The sequence below is a fragment of the Rhinichthys klamathensis genome, unplaced genomic scaffold (assembly GCF_029890125.1).
Source record: "Rhinichthys klamathensis goyatoka isolate OS25496 unplaced genomic scaffold, OSU_Roscu_1.1 h1tg000220l_1, whole genome shotgun sequence".
NCBI lineage: Eukaryota > Metazoa > Chordata > Actinopteri > Cypriniformes > Leuciscidae > Rhinichthys > Rhinichthys klamathensis.
The window spans coordinates 2,096,295-2,116,137 of record NW_026606744.1 but is presented as its reverse complement, the minus strand read 5'-3'; the positions used below and the strand labels follow the sequence as shown (position 1 = coordinate 2,116,137).

The 19,843-nt window shown below is 37.6% G+C and overlaps 1 protein-coding gene across 4 annotated transcripts in view; it reads right to left on the bottom strand.

Annotated features, from left to right (window-relative positions):
- Positions 1 to 19,843, bottom strand: part of arhgef10 (Rho guanine nucleotide exchange factor (GEF) 10) — a 51,673-nt gene that overhangs the window by 10,113 nt on the left and 21,717 nt on the right. For all 4 annotated transcript variants that reach the window (XM_056264373.1, XM_056264372.1, XM_056264371.1 and 1 more), the window contains 14 exons: positions 19,627 to 19,743; positions 18,756 to 18,848; positions 18,310 to 18,480; positions 16,593 to 16,738; positions 16,228 to 16,418; positions 13,158 to 13,273; positions 12,932 to 13,059; positions 10,962 to 11,062; positions 10,482 to 10,603; positions 10,256 to 10,342; positions 9,571 to 9,782; positions 9,295 to 9,452; positions 6,283 to 6,425; positions 5,104 to 5,278 (listed from right to left, as the gene is read on the bottom strand). In XM_056264373.1, coding sequence (XP_056120348.1) covers positions 5,104 to 5,278; positions 6,283 to 6,425; positions 9,295 to 9,452; positions 9,571 to 9,782; positions 10,256 to 10,342; positions 10,482 to 10,603; positions 10,962 to 11,062; positions 12,932 to 13,059; positions 13,158 to 13,273; positions 16,228 to 16,418; positions 16,593 to 16,738; positions 18,310 to 18,480; positions 18,756 to 18,848; positions 19,627 to 19,743 — 1,960 coding nt within the window. The remainder of the gene's footprint in view (positions 1 to 5,103; positions 5,279 to 6,282; positions 6,426 to 9,294; positions 9,453 to 9,570; positions 9,783 to 10,255; positions 10,343 to 10,481; positions 10,604 to 10,961; positions 11,063 to 12,931; positions 13,060 to 13,157; positions 13,274 to 16,227; positions 16,419 to 16,592; positions 16,739 to 18,309; positions 18,481 to 18,755; positions 18,849 to 19,626; positions 19,744 to 19,843) is intronic.

Here is a 19,843-nt window from a genome sequence, read left to right as displayed (position 1 = left end):
TCCAAACAAAACACTGTGAAAGAGCTGACAAAGCAGTTTCCTCTTCTAATGAAGGTCAGGATGAATATTATTAGCACGGACTGTTATAAACAAATCCTTGATGTATCAAACAGTGGATAAGAAAAACATTGTTCTACAGCTATACAGGAGCATGACATCTAAAAGAGGCCTTTTGCAATGTTCCTAACTTCCTACTGAACATATGATAAGGAGTGGGGATCATTATTATTATATTATTATTATTAGTGCTATAATATCGATTAATCGCGATTAATTGCGTTTAACATACAAGTTGTTGTTTATATAATATATAATACACACACACATTATATTAACAAAAACTTTTATGTTAGATGCGATTAATCACGATTAATCGATTTGATAGCATATTGATTATTATCACTCCTAAATAAAAATATCAAACAAAATAAGAAATAGTACTGTTGTGTTTCCTTGTAAAATAACAAAAAAAACAAGTATTTAAGAAAAATAATATAATATTGTTATTTTACAGTACAACTGTAAGTTGTACTGTTATTTTACAGTACAACTGTAAAAAATCAAGTATTTAAGAAAAATAATATAATATTGTTATTTTACAGTACAACTGTAAGTCTTAATTTCTTCATTTTTAAGCAATTATTTTGGTGGAAAACTGCAGGAAGGCCTTAAAGTGTAAAATAAAGTTATTTTGAAAAACGTTCCTTTTTTTGGATGAACTCGCAGCACTAAAGACATTAATGATTAAAGTTCAGTCAACTACCCTGGTGACAAACCCTGCCAATCAATTTGCATATAAATAACAGACTGCTTTCAGAGAGCCTAAAGAGTTTGGCGTCATTTATTTAAATTCCCCAAAGTCACACAGTTACAAATAATGATTCTATCAATTTCCAGGTCTAGAACATTATACAGACATTAGACATAAAGAGAGAACACGATACAACATATTCAGTGAGGAACCCCCAACACACAACACAGCCTGGACTCTCCAGTCACTATGGAGATTTAAATAAAGCTCCTTTATTCAGCTCTGGAGAATAAAGAAACTGCTCTCTTCTTAACAGAGCACGTGCACTGAGTGACTCAAACCCCATCTATACATTTAACGCTTCTGATTAATTTACCAGATAAGCTGTCATATTAAAACGCACCTCTACATCTCTCAATTCTAAATTTGATGATATATAGATGATAAAGTCAAATGATGTTACAGTGCACATGTGCCAGAAATACCACAATATCACTCCAGTGTGCCATTTTCCATTTTCTACTATTGTGTTAAATATTTTAGATGAACCTGCCCCCTAAATGGTGCATAAAAATGATATAAGATGCAATATGGAACAAAACTAATGCGGTTTAATCAAACGTCTGACTATGCAAGACTAAGTTCTCTTTGCCTGCATTTTACCAATCACTCAAGAGAAGACATTTCAAAAGAGATTACGATTCAAACAGATTACAGCTTCAGTCCTAAACCCAGCTGGTGTTAAAGTGGCCACCATGCCTGCTGCCTGACTGACATGCGACTGACACTGGGGGTTATTTTGGGAATATTTGGTGAGGATTATTAAAGCCCAATGTGGACTTCTTAATCTCTGAGATCTGAACATTCAAACATAACGACACACACATGCATACAAGCATTAAAGCTATTACGAAGCTACCATAAAAACCAGAAAGACAGAAAAAAAAGCAATGCTGAGGTCATTCTTAGTGTACTGCTCTTTGAATGGCTTCCTGAACACGTTGGCTTGTGTTGAGCTACACAAACGGCCCATTCAGAACTACTAATGAAAATGAAACAAAACCAAATGCTGGAAGAGATCCAAACAACACAACGAGTAGAAATGTGAAATACTGCCACACTAAGGAGAGTCCACCTCTAATTTCCCCTAAAGAGCCTATCTGCAAATAAGGTGTAAAATCTACATGCTTTAATTGTAGAAGGGCAAAAACACTTTTTATGCCATTCTTATTTTGCTCTAAGGGAAAACAAAATCAGACCAACATGACCCCATCAGAGTAAGAGAACGAAAAAAATCTGGCTTTAAAATGTTATACAAGAGGTTACAGGTTGCTCTGTGATTCTAGAGGAGATGCTGTAATTGACCTCCACATGAAAGAAAATCACATGAGAAAGAGACACACCCAGTCATGATGTCATGTTATGATGTAAACACAGAGCTGTAAATCAGCAGAGACACCTGTAATCTGCCTCTGTCTGGGGACTACAAATGACAGGGAGCTGCCTCTGAGGGATAATCTTTGTGAATCATAGTGTAGAAGGTAATCATTTTAAACTGATATCATTTGAATTTGCAGTTGAGGAAACAAGTTAAGCGTTGAATTATCACTTCTACTGGTCATCCCTAAAGGGATAGTTCACCCAAAAATGAAAAATTGTCATCATTTACTCACCTCATGCTGTTCCAAACCCATAAGACTTTTGTTCATCTTCGGAACACAAATGAAGACATTTCTGTCCCTCCATTGAAAGTCTGTTTACCCAAAAGTCCGATGCTTTAAAATGTTCATACAGAGAAAAAATTAAATAAATCCATATGAATTAGAGCTGCACGATTTATCGCAATTTACATGAAATCGCACTTAAGCCGATTTGGCTTATCGCGATTATTTTGTATGGGCAGCTTGTCATTGATGTACGGCTCTGTAAACGCTGCTCCATCTAAAAGCACCGTGAGTTTGAGTCACTTATAACGTGCATTTGAAAAAGCAACACGCGTCAAACATCTTTCCAAACATGAGAAGAATTTATGAACCTCTTGTCCAACAAAAGACAACATTTAATAACATGCTTTTACTCCAAACTCACTTCATAACGACAGTTGAGCATCCTTCTGTGAGATGATGTGGCTTTTTACACAGAATAAAGGCCTGTACACACCGGGACGAATATCGGCTCGCGTTATTCGTCAGCGTTTTTCAACGCGTTTTTTGTGTTCACACCCAAGCGATTTTCGCTGACGATGAGCCGAGTGAACACGCAAATTCATTCCCTGACATTAGATGGCGCTTAATGTAAAACAGAAATACCCCGGTCCACAAAGTGGCGCTGCGCAACTACGCTTCTGACACTCGCTTGTCACTCAGAAGAAGAGAGCAAGTTTGTCGCGTTTGTCATATAGTTCTTTATTGTCGTTGGTGTCTCTTTATAAAGACACCAACAAGACCAGCAGCTCTACATTCATCTAGCCTTGCATCTTCCTCGTCTTATTTCTTCCCGGCAGAGTATAGACGCTGTATATCTTCTTCGCCATTACGTATGTGTGCTCAGCAAGACCGTTTTGTGTTTGAGCGCCCCCAAGTTGTGTTTTACTGTAACTTCAGAAGCTCCAGACACGTGAGCAAAAGCGCCAATCTCATTGGTCGGATAGTTTTTGACGTGGCGCGTCAAACCAAAAAAACGAACCCGAGGCGTTTTTTAAAAAATGACGCTTTTACGCGTGGCGTTTTACGCGTCGGTGTGCACACTCGCATAGGCGCCCTTTGTTTAGTCACGAGGCGTTAAACGTCGGCGAATAACGCGCGCGAAATTCGTCCCGGTGTGAACAGGCCTAAGGCAGTCGTGTGTTTATTAGTCATGTTTAATCAAAGTGTTTCAATCTTCTGTTTATTCAGCTACAGCGATAGGGCTTTCCTGGAATGATGCGTTATCGTACTTCTGCGGTGGGGCATATTTGGCGTGTCTGCGTGAGGGCGCCCTCTGGTGTTCAGATGGAGCAGCATTTACTACTGATCAGCCGTGCTGCACACACAAGCTGCGCATAAAATAATCGCAGCCTTTGCTAAATCGCGTGCGGTTTCATTGCGATTAATCGTGCAGCTCTAATATGAATCGAGTGGCTTAATCCAAGTCTTCTGAAGAGACACAATCATGATGTATGATGAAGGACTTTAAGTTACGGCACTGCAGTCATTTATTCATATTTTGAGGTGTGAGTTTTGGGTGAAAGACTTTCAAATGGAAAGACAGAAATCTCTCAGATTTCTTTAAAAATACTGTATCTTCATTTGTGTTCTGAAGATGAACAAAAGTCTTATGGGTTTGAAACGACATGAGGGTGAGTAAATGATGACAGAATTTTCATTTTTGGGTGAACTATCCCTTTAAGACCTTGTGTAACCCCTCCTGTTCTACTTGTACCGCGCGGGATTTAAACCGGGGTTTCCGGAATGGGAGGCGGGCGCGCTAACAAGGACACTAAAGACCGCAGATTTCAGTGTCAGTCGCTAGTGCGCCTCTTGAGGCCAGGGGAGGGAGGTTTGCCTGCACAACCTTTACTAGCTGGCCTGTGTTACTCTCACCCATTGATATCATATAATAAAGGCTAGATGTCTCGTCCACGCTGCTGGCCAATGGAGGTCGACATCCGCACGTGGCGGCCATCTTGTCACAGGCAGCTCGCTCACTCGTAACATTGTGTTTTAATGGTGCATGTACTTTTAAATAACCATAACTTGCTCAATTTTCTACCGATTTTCAAACGGTTTGGTTTGTTATAAACGTCAGAGATGTAGTTATGACACTGCATACATATGAATAATTATAACATATATGTTCAAGCATTCAGAATTATAGCCATGTTAATAACGTTTGTAAGAAACCAAACCGTTTGTAAATCCGTCAAGATTTCAGCGAGATAAGAGGATTTGTGTTCATGCTGATCACTCACCTTACATCAGAGCCTGCCTATGACAAGATGGCCGAACGGTGATGCCGGAAGTGACTCCGCCGTAAGACATCTAGCCTTTATTATATGATATCTATGCTCTCACCCCCCTAAACCTCACTCCCATCTGGGTCACGGCACCTAAGTTACCCCTCTGGTTCTACTCGCATCGCGCCGAGGAGGATTTGAACCGGCGTTTCCAGCATGGGAGGCGGGTGCGCTGACAAGGATGCTAAAGACATCAGCCACTAGCATCAGTCGCTAGTGCACCTCAAGGCCAGGAGTGTGAGGTTTACCCACACAACTCTTACTAACTGGCCTCCGTTACACTTGTAATATGTATAGGTGAATATTTACAGCACCATCTGTTATGGGTGAGTTTTTGTGTTGACATATCGTACTATACCTGCGAGTATGTTGTTGACGGCTGTGGTAATGTTGATGTCTTGCAGGTGGTCGAGAGTTTCAGTGTGGAAGAGTCGGAGAGTGGAGCCACTGCTAAAGGATATCCAGATCCCCACACCGGCCACCACCATATGGGACACGATCATTCCCTCTTCTTGATGGGCTTCAAACTGATGCTGTCAACGCACATACACACAGTTTTTATAAATAAATAAGCATCTTAACTCAAACATACTTTTATACACCAGATTCTGGACTGGGCTGGAAAGCACTGGTCTGACTTTGCTTGGCTTAATTTTTGGAAAAGTCAGTCTGTGTAACCTACTCATCTGAGGAATGAGGTAACCCAAAAGAAGGTCCAGAGAAGGAAAAGCTGATTCTGATCTGACCCACTTCAGGATGACATTTAGATTCTCATATACTAACTACAGCTTGACGTATTTGCTGGAGCAAACAAAATAACAGGGAACTGCAATGGGAAATTTAACAGGGTTTGTGGAATGCAAATCCCACAAGCACATCAGACCCACAACATTATTAGACTGGAGAAACAATCTGGCACATAAAAATCTGTGCTTTCATCTCATTAAAGATGATCTGAAATTTCACTTTCTATTTGCATCACTGATTCATATTTCTTTCCAGCACACCTCGCACATATTCGTCCCTCACTCTCTTCCATTTGAGCCAATCATTTGACAGTAAGCAGAGCTGTTGAAGGCTAATGAGCTTAGTGATGTTGGCTGGATAACAGATCAGTGTGTCAGTGTAGGACAGAGAAGACATGGCTTTAATATTCTGAGATCACAGCAGGCCTCTCTGTCCCCATGTACCGTGAGAGTGAATGAAGAAAGAGTTCTCTCTCTCTTAAGATAAATTGTATAGCTCTTAGAAGGATCACAGCTTTAGGTCATAAAAATATAGACCCACACACATCTTTAAATATGCAAATAATAGCCTATTGCCATTCAGAACCTTTTTCTTATGTTGACTTTTTTTGACTGGTGTTTCCAGTAAAATATGCCTAACAGAATGAAGTCCTACAGATATTTGGATTTTATAGAAAGAAAGGGATTCTGGTAGACTGTACCACTGTTTGCTGAACAAAAACCTGGTAGTTTCGGTAGAAACGCTGATCAAAACAGGTGTGCAGAAATGTGTGTGTAAAGTGCTGTACTACCTCCACAGTGTGTGTCTGTGTGCTGATGATGAAGATCTGCCCTCCAGATGAGGCCCAGACGTGTTCACCCACCACCAGCAGGGCTTTAACCGGCAACACTCCCAACTTCAGCACACGGGCCCCTGACTCGACCCAGGAACCGTCTGTGAGGGCGAGAAAAGACGTGAAGACAATCTGAATCTCAGATATTACTGTTTTAAATGCACAGAGAAGATAAGGGCTTGTGAACATTGAATGTGAAAGATCTTGTGTGAGAAAGAAATCAGGGTAAAGGCTACAGTGATGTTTGTCACACAAAGGGTAGGGCAGATAATACATCCTGTGCTCCTCACCCACACTGTGTGTGTGGGTTTCCTGCAGAAATATAAAGACCTCACAGCATTCAGAGAGCAGAATGGAGGAGTGTTGAGTGTTTGTTTAATTCACAAAGGCATGACTGAAGAGAGACCTGACAATCATTGAGGTGAAAACTCCTCTCACAGTGGAAATACTAGTACCACTTTTCCATCAAAATTGTGTTGGATCATCTTTTTTGGAGCTGGTACCTGTGAACCTCTTTATTTTAAGACACATTCTGACATCCAAAGTAAGCTGATTCAGCAGCACATGTTGCTTTTAATGCAATAGACTTAAGTGTAAATATACAATGGATAAAATAATGGCAATCAATTAACACATAGGATATTTATAAGTTAAATCATTTTTATTAAAGACAGATGGGAGAAAAGTGGCTACAGTCGCTGTGCAATGTGACACTATCATTCAAATGTTTGTGGGTGTTTTTTTAACGTTTTTAAAAGAAAAAAAGATTCTCACAAAGCCTACATTTATTTGATGAAAAAGTAATACAGTAAAACAGTAATATTAAACATGTTTGATAACATTTACACTGACCCGTAATAATCTCCACAAATCACTGATAGCCAGCATGTGTTTCTGCCTGTATCATCCCACCCTCCAGCGTATTTGAGTGGATCTTTATTCAGCTTGTTTGCCTCAAGAGAGTTACATAACAACAGCGCCTACACAGCATTCCTGCCCTGTCTCTCGCTCTGATTCAAATACAGTTGTGATGAGAAGTGATGTAAGAGGAAAATAAGTGTTTTAATGAGGATATACATTTTACTGATCAAATGCCTAGTCATTCTGTATTCAGCTGAATTAGTCAAATGTAAACAAAGACATAGTTTAATTCAAAACACAACCTTCATAATCTGATAATGGTACTGCCAGACGAAAATATCATTGTGTAAATGTATTCATCTGAAACTGTGCTGCATTTCTGAAATTACTCATCCTGTGAGTATTACTAAACATTAAGTATTACATTACATTAGTTATTACATTATGTGAATGTTAAAGAGCACACTAAAAAGTATTTTTATATGCAGTATTTTTGTACAAATTATCAGTTTTTATACATGCTGATTTGGTGTTCAAGAAACATTTCTCCTTATTATCAATGTTGAAAACAGTTTTAATATTGCTTGATCAGTTGCTTAATATTTTTTGTGGAAACCGATAATTTTGAAGTTGAAAGGAACAGCATTGATTTGAAATATAAATGTTTTGTAATGTGTAATGGATAATGTAGAGCGAGGTGGTTGTTATAGCGAATACAACCCCGACAGGCTGATCAGGATTGAATCAGCCTGAAGGGGTTGTATTCGCTATAACAACCGCCTCGCTCTACATTATCCCGCTTATTACATGGCTACCTACCAAATAAATCAATAATTTGACACAAAATATTGATTTAAAAAGGAGTTTATTGATTTAAAGGAGTTTATCCTCCAGAGTGAACAGAACTGTGTCCATGGCAACGCTCTGTTTTTCATGGCAACGGTGTGTTATACTTAGCAGCAGCGGTCTTATCAAGAAATAACAGACCGCATTCTACATTAGAATTCAACCAGGCCATTTAATAAAACATTATAAATAATCTTTACCGTCACTTTTGATCAATTTACTGTAATGCGACTGCTGAATAAAAGTTTTAATTTATTTTAAAAAAGACAAACTTTTCAACATTATATACTGTATATACTGTAATAATACATGTGTTCCAACAGTGTTAACCTCATTTGTAACTGTTTTCACCACAGTAAAAAATCGTATGATAAATAAGTTATGACAACATGTGTTTTTACATTGGTTTAACTCAAACTAAGTTAATGAATTCTCTACTTTTTTTTAAGTGATACAAGATTCAACTCCTTTTTAAGTCAATTTCATTTAATTTAAGTTGAAATGACTTAAATGTTTAAGTACAATCAACTTGGATGTTTAAGGCAGCAACTTATTTTTTTTTTTTTTTTACAATAGAACAAAGTAATGGGCAATAGTGAATTATGAATATTGCAAATGACTCAATATTAACTTCTAGTTTAATAGTGTTGTATAAAAGTTATATCACACTCAAAATCATATATATATACAGTATATATATATATATATATATATATATATATATATATAACACTGCTCATTGTAAGTTATATGGCTAATCCTAAAACAACAGCATCATTACCACGTCCATTAAATACAATTAATCAGAGTATTACACAGTAACCCAAAAATATGTATTAAATATCTGTGTCTCTGGCAGCAGAAAACTGGAGTGAGAGTGAAATGGAATATGAGCTTTCCGGAGAGAAAAACAGCTGTGGAAAGAATTAATGAGAGATGGGGTAAAATATTTTTAAACGTCTCGCTTTCCTTGAGAACTTTCCAGAGCACTCCCTGCTGAAACCAACTTATATCAGCATGAATTATGAAGGCTGGTTTATTATTTTCTGGTTATTTAATGGCATAGCCATGCTGTTAACCAGCAAAACTTAGCTTTGGCTGGTTGATCAAGAAAGCCTTGCTGGTTAAGTACACCAGCAACCCATACTGGGTTGTTTACTTTTCCTAATACCAAAAAAAAAAAAAAGCATTCAACCAAATTTTCAACATTCATACCCCTTATCAAGATTCATACAGCAATCACAGCAGAAAGAAACTCCTTACCATCTGCCCTGGAGTAGACGACCAGAGAACCGCTGACCAGGCCTGCATACAGACACCCACTCTTGTACACTAGACACGTGACGCTGGACTTATCAGGGGAGAAGAAGTGCTGCAGACGAACTTTTTTAGCGCGTTGGCTGCTCTTATACACAGATATACTAAAAAGAAAACACAATTTTATCAGGTTAATAGACAGAGCATCACAAGACAATGGAGGGCATCACACCTCCTCTTCATCTATATGGTGTTTGTGGATGTTTTGGGTGATGTACACACCTGCCTTCCTCCATGCCCAAGCACACAGTCGGTGTGTCATTGGCTTTCCGATCCTCAGGCTTTCCCTCTACGTTTTCCACGGGCTCATCCAGAGGCACAAACGTCATGCAGAGAATACGCGACTCCACATTAAAACACTCTGTCACTTTGGGATTTGAGTTCTGCAACGCCACAATGGAGACCTGACCCATGTGATTGGTGCAGCTGGCCACCTGAAAAGAAAGAGAAGTTGATTTCAGAATCTACACCAGTAAAAACTATTCATTGTCCTGCTGAACGGCTAAACAAAACTGATATGAGTCCTAAAGTCTGAGGCATTTTCCAGAGGCGAAATAAATCTTTTTTTCTCAGATTGATGGGACACTTAAAGGAGTGCAGCTCATCACTGTAAGCTCTTTCGCGTCTTAGAAAAGGGAATGTTTTACGACCTTCTATACACAAATGCCTTTAATGCAACCTTGCACTCTCACTGCCCACACAGAACAGTGTTTAATGATGCTTTTAGACTTCAAAACTTCTTTAAAAATGATTTTAAAAAAACTTTCAGGTCAGGTGCAATTTGGCAACAAACATACACGCACACCAGACTGACAGATTTGATCCAAAGTGGACTCTAATAAGCAAGCTGGACTGATTTAATATACAAGAATTTGATGTTTAGACTGTAAATTGTCTCTCGACTCACCCACACACATCCATGACCCATAACAGGCAGATCCGCAGTGCTGTCAGTGTTCACGTGAGGCTCTGGGTTGTGAACTGCACACTCCACCTGACACAAATACACATTGGTTTCATTTAAATACACATCAAATACACATTGGTTTCATTCATTTGATAATTAATTTGATTTGATTCATTTTTGATAATTAATTTGATTCATTTGATAATGTAGACGTTGTGTATGTCACCTTGAACTCCTGTAGTTTGGACATGACCACAGCCATCTGTCTGAGTAAGAGAGGATGGTTCTGCTTCCTCATTTGATTACCATCATCTTCAGCACAAAACCAGCCTTGGATGTTGTCTTCCTCTGTACAAAAACATTACATTAGTGAAGCATTCCTCAGATTCTACAAACCAATGATATTCCCATATGTGTCCTCCAGTTGCCAGTATTATAATCCATTTGTCTGCACTGAACTTTCAGTTCTGGCTCGGCTGAGCGATGATTCACACGCTGAACAATATGAATCCAGATGGCACAATTTTTAAAATATTTTACGAACACGTTTACTTAGAAAATATGTTGGGAACATCATATTAAGATACGTTTAAATGTATTTTCAGATGTTTTTGAAGCAGTTTTTAGGGCTTTTAAGTCCTAGATCTCTAATTATAGAAGAGTAAAAGACAAAAGACAGGATACGGAGACAGGAAATGACACGTACGTAGAGCCAATTTAGCCATCTGCAGATTACTGATCCAAGCTTGCTTGATGGATGGACTGAAAGTGTTAAAGACCGCAGTGAAGAACGTGGGTCTACCGTACCTGAAAATTGAAAATCACAAACAAAGTTCCGATTTTTCTCAGGAAAAGCTTTCACAATAGAAACAATACATGTTTGTCTAGATTCACAGGACATGTATTGGGCGGTATACAAATCTCCTGGGTAGTCTAAATATCTCAGCATGGATTCAGCTGGTCAGACAGCTGGAGAAACAGACAGGGTCCCATCCGGTTTATAAGGTAACATTGCAGGATATGATTTAACAATTGGCCAGTTTCAATACAAAATCAACACAACACAGAATTTATAACTTTTCCATATTTTTAAATTGGCAATGAATTTATATTTCTATGACTTTCGAAGTTCATAGTGTAGATATAAATAATAGATAACGACCAGAAGCATAAGAGTGAGGTCATGTAATCCAGACCACTCTCACCACAAACTCAAAAAAAAGTCACCTGCATACATTTTCCAGCAGTCACAGTGTGTGAGAGAGATTTATGTTATCAGAGAGATTAGTTCGACAGCTGGGAGTCTAAAGATACTCCTATAATCCAGACACTAAAATCCAAGCATACAGTCACAAATAATCGGTGTGTGCGTATGTTTGTGACGACTGCACACTACAAAGCCTCTGATCCACAGGAGGAGGATAATAACACAAGATTTCTTTGGGGTCTGATTAGGGATTTGAGGTCATTCTTAAACCACTGAGTCACATAAACACAGAGACATGGAAGTTTGATCATTTAAAAGCCTGAGTTCCACAGTTGTAAGAAGTGAATTAAGAAGCCTAAATAAATCTGTTTTGGCATATTTGTGCACCCTAATTAATAATAATAATAAAAATGGCACCTAAAATTAACATATGCACATGATAATGCACACTATTAAAAACATTAATACTTAAATTTTTGTCTTGTTTTCATAAATTCAGCAATGCAGAAACCAATAGATCCCAATACATACTAAATACATTAAAACTTAATATTCAACGATATTACTGATTTGACTGCAGTGACACTATTGAATGAGTCACACTAACTGAACTGAGCTGGATGATGACGTCACTGTTTCTGCAGAGCTGCTTTATAGCTGAATTGAACTTATTTCATAATTGATGTACTTTACACAGTTATTGACGGAAATGAATCAATCCTGAACTGATTTCAACTGAATAATGACTGTTTACTATTGTCTTTTTAGAGCTGCTTTACAGCAGAATTGAATTCTGTTTGCCTCATTGAATCATTATTTTCCTGTTTATCACTGTAAAGCTGGTTTGAAACAATCTAAATATAAAGCGCTATATAAATAAAGCTGACTTGACTTAAAATACATTTGTTATTTTAAATATTTTTTTTTTTTCATCTTTTAATAATAATAATAATTTGTTACATTTATATAGCGCTCAAAGCACTTCACATGGAAGGCGGGGAATCTCCTCAGCACCACCAATGTGCAGCATCCAGCTGGATGAAACGACGGCAGCCATACTGCGCCAGAACGCCCACCACACACCAGCTAATTGGAGAAGACCGTGATGAAGCCAATCAGTATATGGGGATGATTAGGAGGCCGTAATGATGGACAGTTTAATGTCTCATCCAAAGAACGGTGCTTTTTGACAGTATAGTGTCCCCATCACTATACTGGGGCATTAGGACCCAGTAAAATTCAGCTTTGCCATCACAAGAAACAAATTATATTATAAAAATATATTAAAACAGTTATTTAACATTTTTAATAACATTTCAAGTCATTACTGTTTTGACTATTTTTAATCAAGTAAATGCAGCCTTGGTGAATATAAGAGACTTCTTTCATGAACGTTAAAAAATAAATTTGTATCAACCCCAAACTTTTGGACGGTAGTGTATTAAGGGTCAAGCTGAGGTCACACATACTTGTCTTGCTTCCCTGGTAACTGTAGTTGTATCCTACAGCGATCAGCTGCACGAATCTCCTCCTCTTTCTTTAAAATGAGTCGCTGGAGACCTGAAACCCAATCCTGAGCAACTGTCCCATTAACATTCTGGAGAGAGAGAGAGAGAGTGTGTGTTAAATTGACTTTTAAGTGACAAGAACTGCGTGCATCCTCGTTTTAGAAAAACAGTGAAATGAACACCTCACCTGATAGTTCCCCTTCAGACTGCTGATCATGGTAGAGATCTGGTTCACCAAACCCAGGTCATGGATCAGGTTCTGTAGGTCCTGGTACAGCTGCCCTGGACCCATATACAACTTATCTGCAAATGAGAGACAGCCAATTGAAGTTAAAGTCAAAGTAGTATTGATCATCATCTGAGGATTTTATCCAGTACTATTTGTTTAGTTTGGCTCCATTTTATACTTTACTAGCTTTGAGCATTACAGTTAAAATGGATTCATTTTATACAGCGAATCATTAAACACTTGTTCAAATTAGAGTCATAAAGAATGTCCTGTGTGGATCTGACTATCACCCAAATTTTGTCCCTTACAATAGACTGCTTTGTGCTGCTCTGTTCTTTCAAGATAAAGAGAGAGAGAGAGAGAAAGAAATGTTGAGTAGAGAGGGAGAATATGAGATAGAGAGAAAAAGAGAGAAAGACAAAAAGAGTATATTTTCTTTTAGGTTAAGCTGAAGTAAAATGGGAGTCTCACATATACACAAATTTTCTAAAGTAAATTAAAAACATTTGTAAGCATTTTAAAGTAACTGAAGTGACATGTTCGCTAATAAATATATCAAAATAATGTTGCCATTAGACAGTGTTCTATGAAGAGCATCTAAATGAGTCCAATAATGTCTGGCAGTACTGTACATCAGCATGCAGGAGGACAAACATAAGCAAGTTTTTTTGTGAGTTTCAGGTTGGTTTAGCATGGACACACTAAAGAAACATGAGACATGAGGCTCAGGAGGCAGGGGCAGCCATAGACTCTGTCAATACAAGAACACACACAGTCTGTATTTGGCAGCGTTTGTGTTTACTTTTGTTCAGAAGTGTCAGGATCTGCAAGTATACAACATTTATCCTTTGAAGAGGTGCTTTAAGATGTGTGGGGGGAAAAGGATGTTTTATTCTCCCTAAAGTCAAAGTTTTCTAAAAGAGGACAAAACTAACTCCTTGTGCTTAAAACCGTAAACTAAAACCGAACAAAACAAAAATTGCTTTCAGTAAATTTAAATAAAACTTAAATAAATAAATATTAGACAAAAAAACCTTAAACTTAAAAAAATGACAAACTAATACATAATAAAAATGTATTAATGCTATATAGAAATATAAAAAACTAAGAACATAAGATTGCTAAAACTTAAATTAAATTGAGAACTGCAAATATAAAAATAAACACTATAACAGTATATAAATAATTCTAAAATAACATTGACAAAGACTAAGGCGGTATTTCAGCACTTAATTCAGTCTTACATACTAATACATTTAACTGAAAAACTAGATAGACATTTAAACATTCTCAATTTGAATAAAGTTTCTGCAAAATGAATACATGTAAAATGGTGCTCTGGAACTTTTCCACAGAGTTTCCAACAGTGACATCACTCCTGGTAGCTTTATTCTCCATGGTTAATTAGAATAGGAAAAGTAAAACGAGAGAGAATAAAGAAAGAAAGGGGCTGGGAATGCAAGAGCTCTTGATTCAGTGCTCTAGTTTGAATCAGAGCAGCTCCTGCACACAGAATGTGTTTTCAGTAACCATAGAGACAACACCAGTCTTTTGAAAAGTGATTTTTCTATCTTCCAACATTAGAGGAACGGCACAGAGAGTTCGGTGCGTTTCATCTGTCTAAAACTGTAAAAGTTAAAATAGCATTCAGATGAGAATTACAGAACTGAATCACAGTGTGGGTTTTTGCATAATGTCTTGTAAAATCCCACCGGAGTCCCTTCTTTTGTCACCTCAGCTGTGCTGAATAGAGCAGACGCAGTGAAACAGGAAAAACAGTCTTTCCTCTTTTGTTCAGCTTCATGAGTCAGTGTGACCTGTTTCCTTCAAACCACAAAAACAGAGCAGACTGCCTCTGCGGAGAGACGTCCTCAACGGCAGATGATTTTGAAAAGAATTGTTGTGTCATTAGCGGCCAAGCACTGAAGGGTTGTTTTATTATTATTATGCGTTTACTGCATTGGAGTCTATAACAGCTGCTAGAACTGCAGAATCCCCCAAAAATACATCTCTGTAAATCAGGACAACATTATGAATATTCATCATGCATTGCATTAAAACCCATATTTACAGATGCGCTGGAACAGCAGGAGGTGAGACAGCAGCCATTTTTAAAACAACTCTGTCTGAAATCCCTGAGGAAACAGGCAATTTACTAAAACAGACGACTTTTAGCTGACTAGCACAGCACTAGCGAATCCTGTTTTGCTAGGAATAATGAGGAGAAATGTTGTGTATAACATCCCTTCTTTAAGCAGAAAGCTTTTGAGTTCTCTCTATTACCTTTTCCTCACCCTATCCCCATCTCTCTCTCTAGTTATCTCAGCCTTTCCCGTTCTCCTGACATATTTCCATCAATAATTCATTTTTAAGATCTAACATTAAAAGCCAGACTTCAATCATGATTTTGTCAGATGTGACACTGTCTGGAAAGCACAGTAAACAGTGTCTAACGCCAGTGTTTTCAGTGTCATATTTTCCATGGAAACTTTATCTGGATGTGTCAGAAATCTGACCATGTATTTTTCGGAATAATTGTGAGTGTTTTAAATGTCACATCTCTGCTCATTGACGTTTAAAAATAACACGAGTGTATTGTTGCTTAAGGGTGGTGCAGATTGGATATCTCTCTGAGCACTTCCTCCTATTGCTTCAATCACTTGGCTATATTAAGTTGTTTGATTATTTTTGAATCAAGCAGACATTTATATCCAAAACAACTTCCAGCACACAACAGCGACAGCGATATTTCATCTGAAAAGCCTAATTTAAGGACACAGTCGGTGGTCTTGGTGGTGATCTCTGCAGTAGATGGACCATGAGCTCTGTAGTTTATGGCAAGTGCTTGAATGTGAAAACTTTGAGTTTTTAACCCAGAACCTGAACCACCATTTGACCTTGACCTCCAGTAATACCTGAAAATAACTCTTTGTACCCAGATTCAGACAGATTTTTGGTTAACTACGGAAATCTGGCGCAGAGTAGATGTTTTTGAATACATATTTTTGTGTGTATAACAAGAACTTACTAGGTTTAGCATTGATGACGACTTTATCTCCTGAGTGCAAAGGGGGAAATCTGGAGTCGCCCATCTCTTCGCTGGAGCCAAACTCCACGACCTCCACAAAACTCAAAGGCACACTCCACTTGAGCAGGAAGCGCTGTCCTGTGGGAACACCTTCACCTCCAGCTCCCACACTCACACCATCCTGAGAGGGGCTGGAGGAGAGAAACACTGGTTTACTCAGATGGAGAAGGGATTTGTGTGGAGGATGAAGGTTTAACTCTAAATATCGATTATTTAGACTAAACATAGATTATATGTTTTCTGAGTGATGCTGTGCTAAACAGTTTAGACTGAGAGTTATTGCAGATAATGTGTAATGGTCATACCGCTGGTTGGGGGTGGCACACATGAGAACATCATTCAGAAGAAAGACTCTGCGTTCTTTAGTCTTAATGATCTCCCCACGATCATTATAAACTGTTTCCACCACGTCATCAGAACAAATCAGATAACGACTGCCGCTGCTTAGCAGCTGAGAGAGAGAGAGAGAGAGAGAGAGAGAGAGAGAGAGAGAGAGAGAGAGAGAGAGAGAGAGAGAGAGAGAGAGAGAGAGAGAGAGAGAGAGAGAGAGAAAGATGAATGGAGAGAGAAGCAGAAACAGCAATAAAAGGGTTGAGCTGGGGATTAAATATTTAAGGGTTCTACTTTGTCACAGTCACTCATCAGTTGACCCTGACCACACACATATTTGTCCAATATGGACTGTGGGATGATTTGAGGGGAACGAAATGGACAGTAAAATATGCTAAATACACCCACTTATTATTTCATTATTAAATATTCATAATGTTATATTATTAGCTAAAACAGGCCACAGAAGTGTTTTAATCTGTTTGCAATAGAACCTTTCTATTTTTCTACCTTCAATCTTTATGAAAAAATATTCCCCCCCTCCACTGAGTGATTAATTAGATATGATACATCAATACAGATTCAGAGGTGTCAGAATTTAACTAAGAAGCAGGCTTGTAAAAAGAAATGAGGCATTCACTGTATTGTTTTAGGCTTACTGAAGCTAAAATTATTCAGCGAAGAGAGATACATGTTTTCAGTATTATTGTTTGATTAATATTCCCATTTACCAAGGTTTTTGAAAGAGGTATTTTATGGCTGCATTTATTTGATCGAAATTACAGTAAAACAGTAATACTGTGAAATATATTAAAATAATATTTAAAAATAAGTAATTTAATCATACAAAGTAATATAATCATGGCAAAGCTGACTTTTCAGCAGCCGTTACTCTAGTCTTCAGTCTCACATGATACTTCAGAAATCAGTTGTGCTGCTTAATATTTTTGCGGAAACCCAGATAATATTTTAAGGATACTTTGATGAATAGAAGTTCAAAAGAAAAGCATTATTTGAAAAGCATTATCTTTTCTAACATTTTAAATGTTTTAATGTCAATTAATGTAAATTTCGATCAATTTAATGCACTCTGAATAAAAGTATTAATTAAAAAAAAAAATGTACTAACCCCTAACTGTTGAACTGTATGTAATCTAAAATAGTCTGGTATATGACATATCTTTTTGTTTTACTCCACTGTTGGTTCTTGAATCTGCTGGTTAATAGTTGATTAAAGCCTTTATTAGCTTTAGGAGATCATGTGTCATGTATGTGCTCCTCATGGGTATACTATAGTTTAACAAAAATCATTGGATGCCATTTTGTCCATCTAAAATCCAAAATGTGTTTCATACCTTATGTTAGATGGAGATTTAACTTACTGTAAGTATATTTAGAGAATAAAAAACACCTATCCATCCACAACAAAAGAGCAAGCAGTCAAAGAGTGCAAAGTTAAGCAAAATATATCAGAGCCCCAGATGGTGTGGACTGTTCAAGCTGGTTCTGTTTACAGTACTGGCTCAGTACTGACTTCATATCAGTGACAGCAGGGCTCAGACACACTCTAGGTTTAACTGCGCTGTGTGAAACTCCCAAATGTCAAATTACATATTTGACTAAGCACCCACACGTTCATACAACGGGTTTGAGGTGTACAACTGCGATCAATCAGCAGAGGGGCTGCAGTACCTTGTTGAGGTAATGTTCATTCATAGCCTTAGCAATGTGTCTGATCTCACAGCGCTGGTCGGCCTCTCTTTTCCTCTCGTTTAATTTTTCGGCAAGCGTTTCCAGTTCAGTGAGAGCCATCTGAAGCGGAAGACGATCGGGATGGCCCACTGGTGTGTTTTTTAACATGTCCTACAAAGAGACGCAGAAGATGTTATAGTAGCCTGTGAAAATGACACCAAAAGAAAAATGGAGTGAATGAAAACCTAATCGTCAATGAAAGTTTTGCCTTTTATGTGAGTTCATGAACTACATGAAAGTGACTCTTGATGTGATGAGGATGAGAAAGAAAGAGGCGCCCTCTTCAGGAGATGTCAAGATATATTTTTTTTTGCAATGAGTGTACTGGAGCACATGTATTTTCTTAATATTAACAGTACTGAAAGAGCGTGTGAGGTAAGACGCACTTGCAGCAGCAGTATAAACTGAGGGAACCGTTGAATAGGCTTCATCATCAGTCCATAGAGGGTCAGATGGTCTTTGTTAGTCTCCTGACGGTGCTGTGAACAGAACACAAACAGCATGAATGATCTTGGAGTTTCTTCTGCTTACCAAAGCTGCACTTATTTGATCAAAAATACAGTAAAAACAGAAATACTGTGAATTCTTATTATTATTTAAAAGAACTGCTTTTCTATTTGAATATATTTCAAAATGTAATTTATTCCTGTGATGCAAAGCTGAATTTTCAGCATAATTACTGAAAGTGTCACATGATCCTTCAGAAATCATCCTAATATGCTGATTTGTTGCTGAAGTAACATTTCTTATTATTATCAATTGTGAAAACAATTGTGCCGCTTAATATATTTGTGGGAAACGTGAAGCATTTTTTCAGGATTCTTTGATGAATTAAAAGTTATTTATTACATTTTTTGTAACAATGTAAATGCCTTTACTATCACTTTTGATCAATTTAATGCATCCTTGCCAAATTTTTACTTTTTGATCACATTGATTATTGTTTAAAGGAGCAACATTACATTTACACTGAGTAGTTGTTATTTTTGCAATCCAGTCAAACATTGCCGGCACCCACTTTTGGTGAGCATTTGACCTGAATGTGTAAATTCACCATTGAGATCATCATCATATTTTGCCACCATATTGGCCGATATTGGATATTTATTTTAATTCTGCCTGTTTTAGGATTTAGATCATCATCTAAATAAGGTTTAAGACTTATTATTGTGAATTACATAACAGAAAAGTGCAAAACTGTTTGACATGTAATTACTGCACCACAGGAACATTCTGGACTCTTTTGGGATGTCTAACCTTGAGGAAGTCGAGGAAACAGGGCTTAGATGCACACGCCTTCCGCACCACTCCCATCGCCAAGCTGAAGTTATTCACATACTCACTGTAAGCGTCCAACACCATAGACTTAGAAAACTGCAGAAGAGACAGAGGTGATGGCACAAATATAAGAGTGGAAACCATGATACTTTTTAATGGGATAATTTCTCTCATGAACTATAGTTTTTTTACTGTT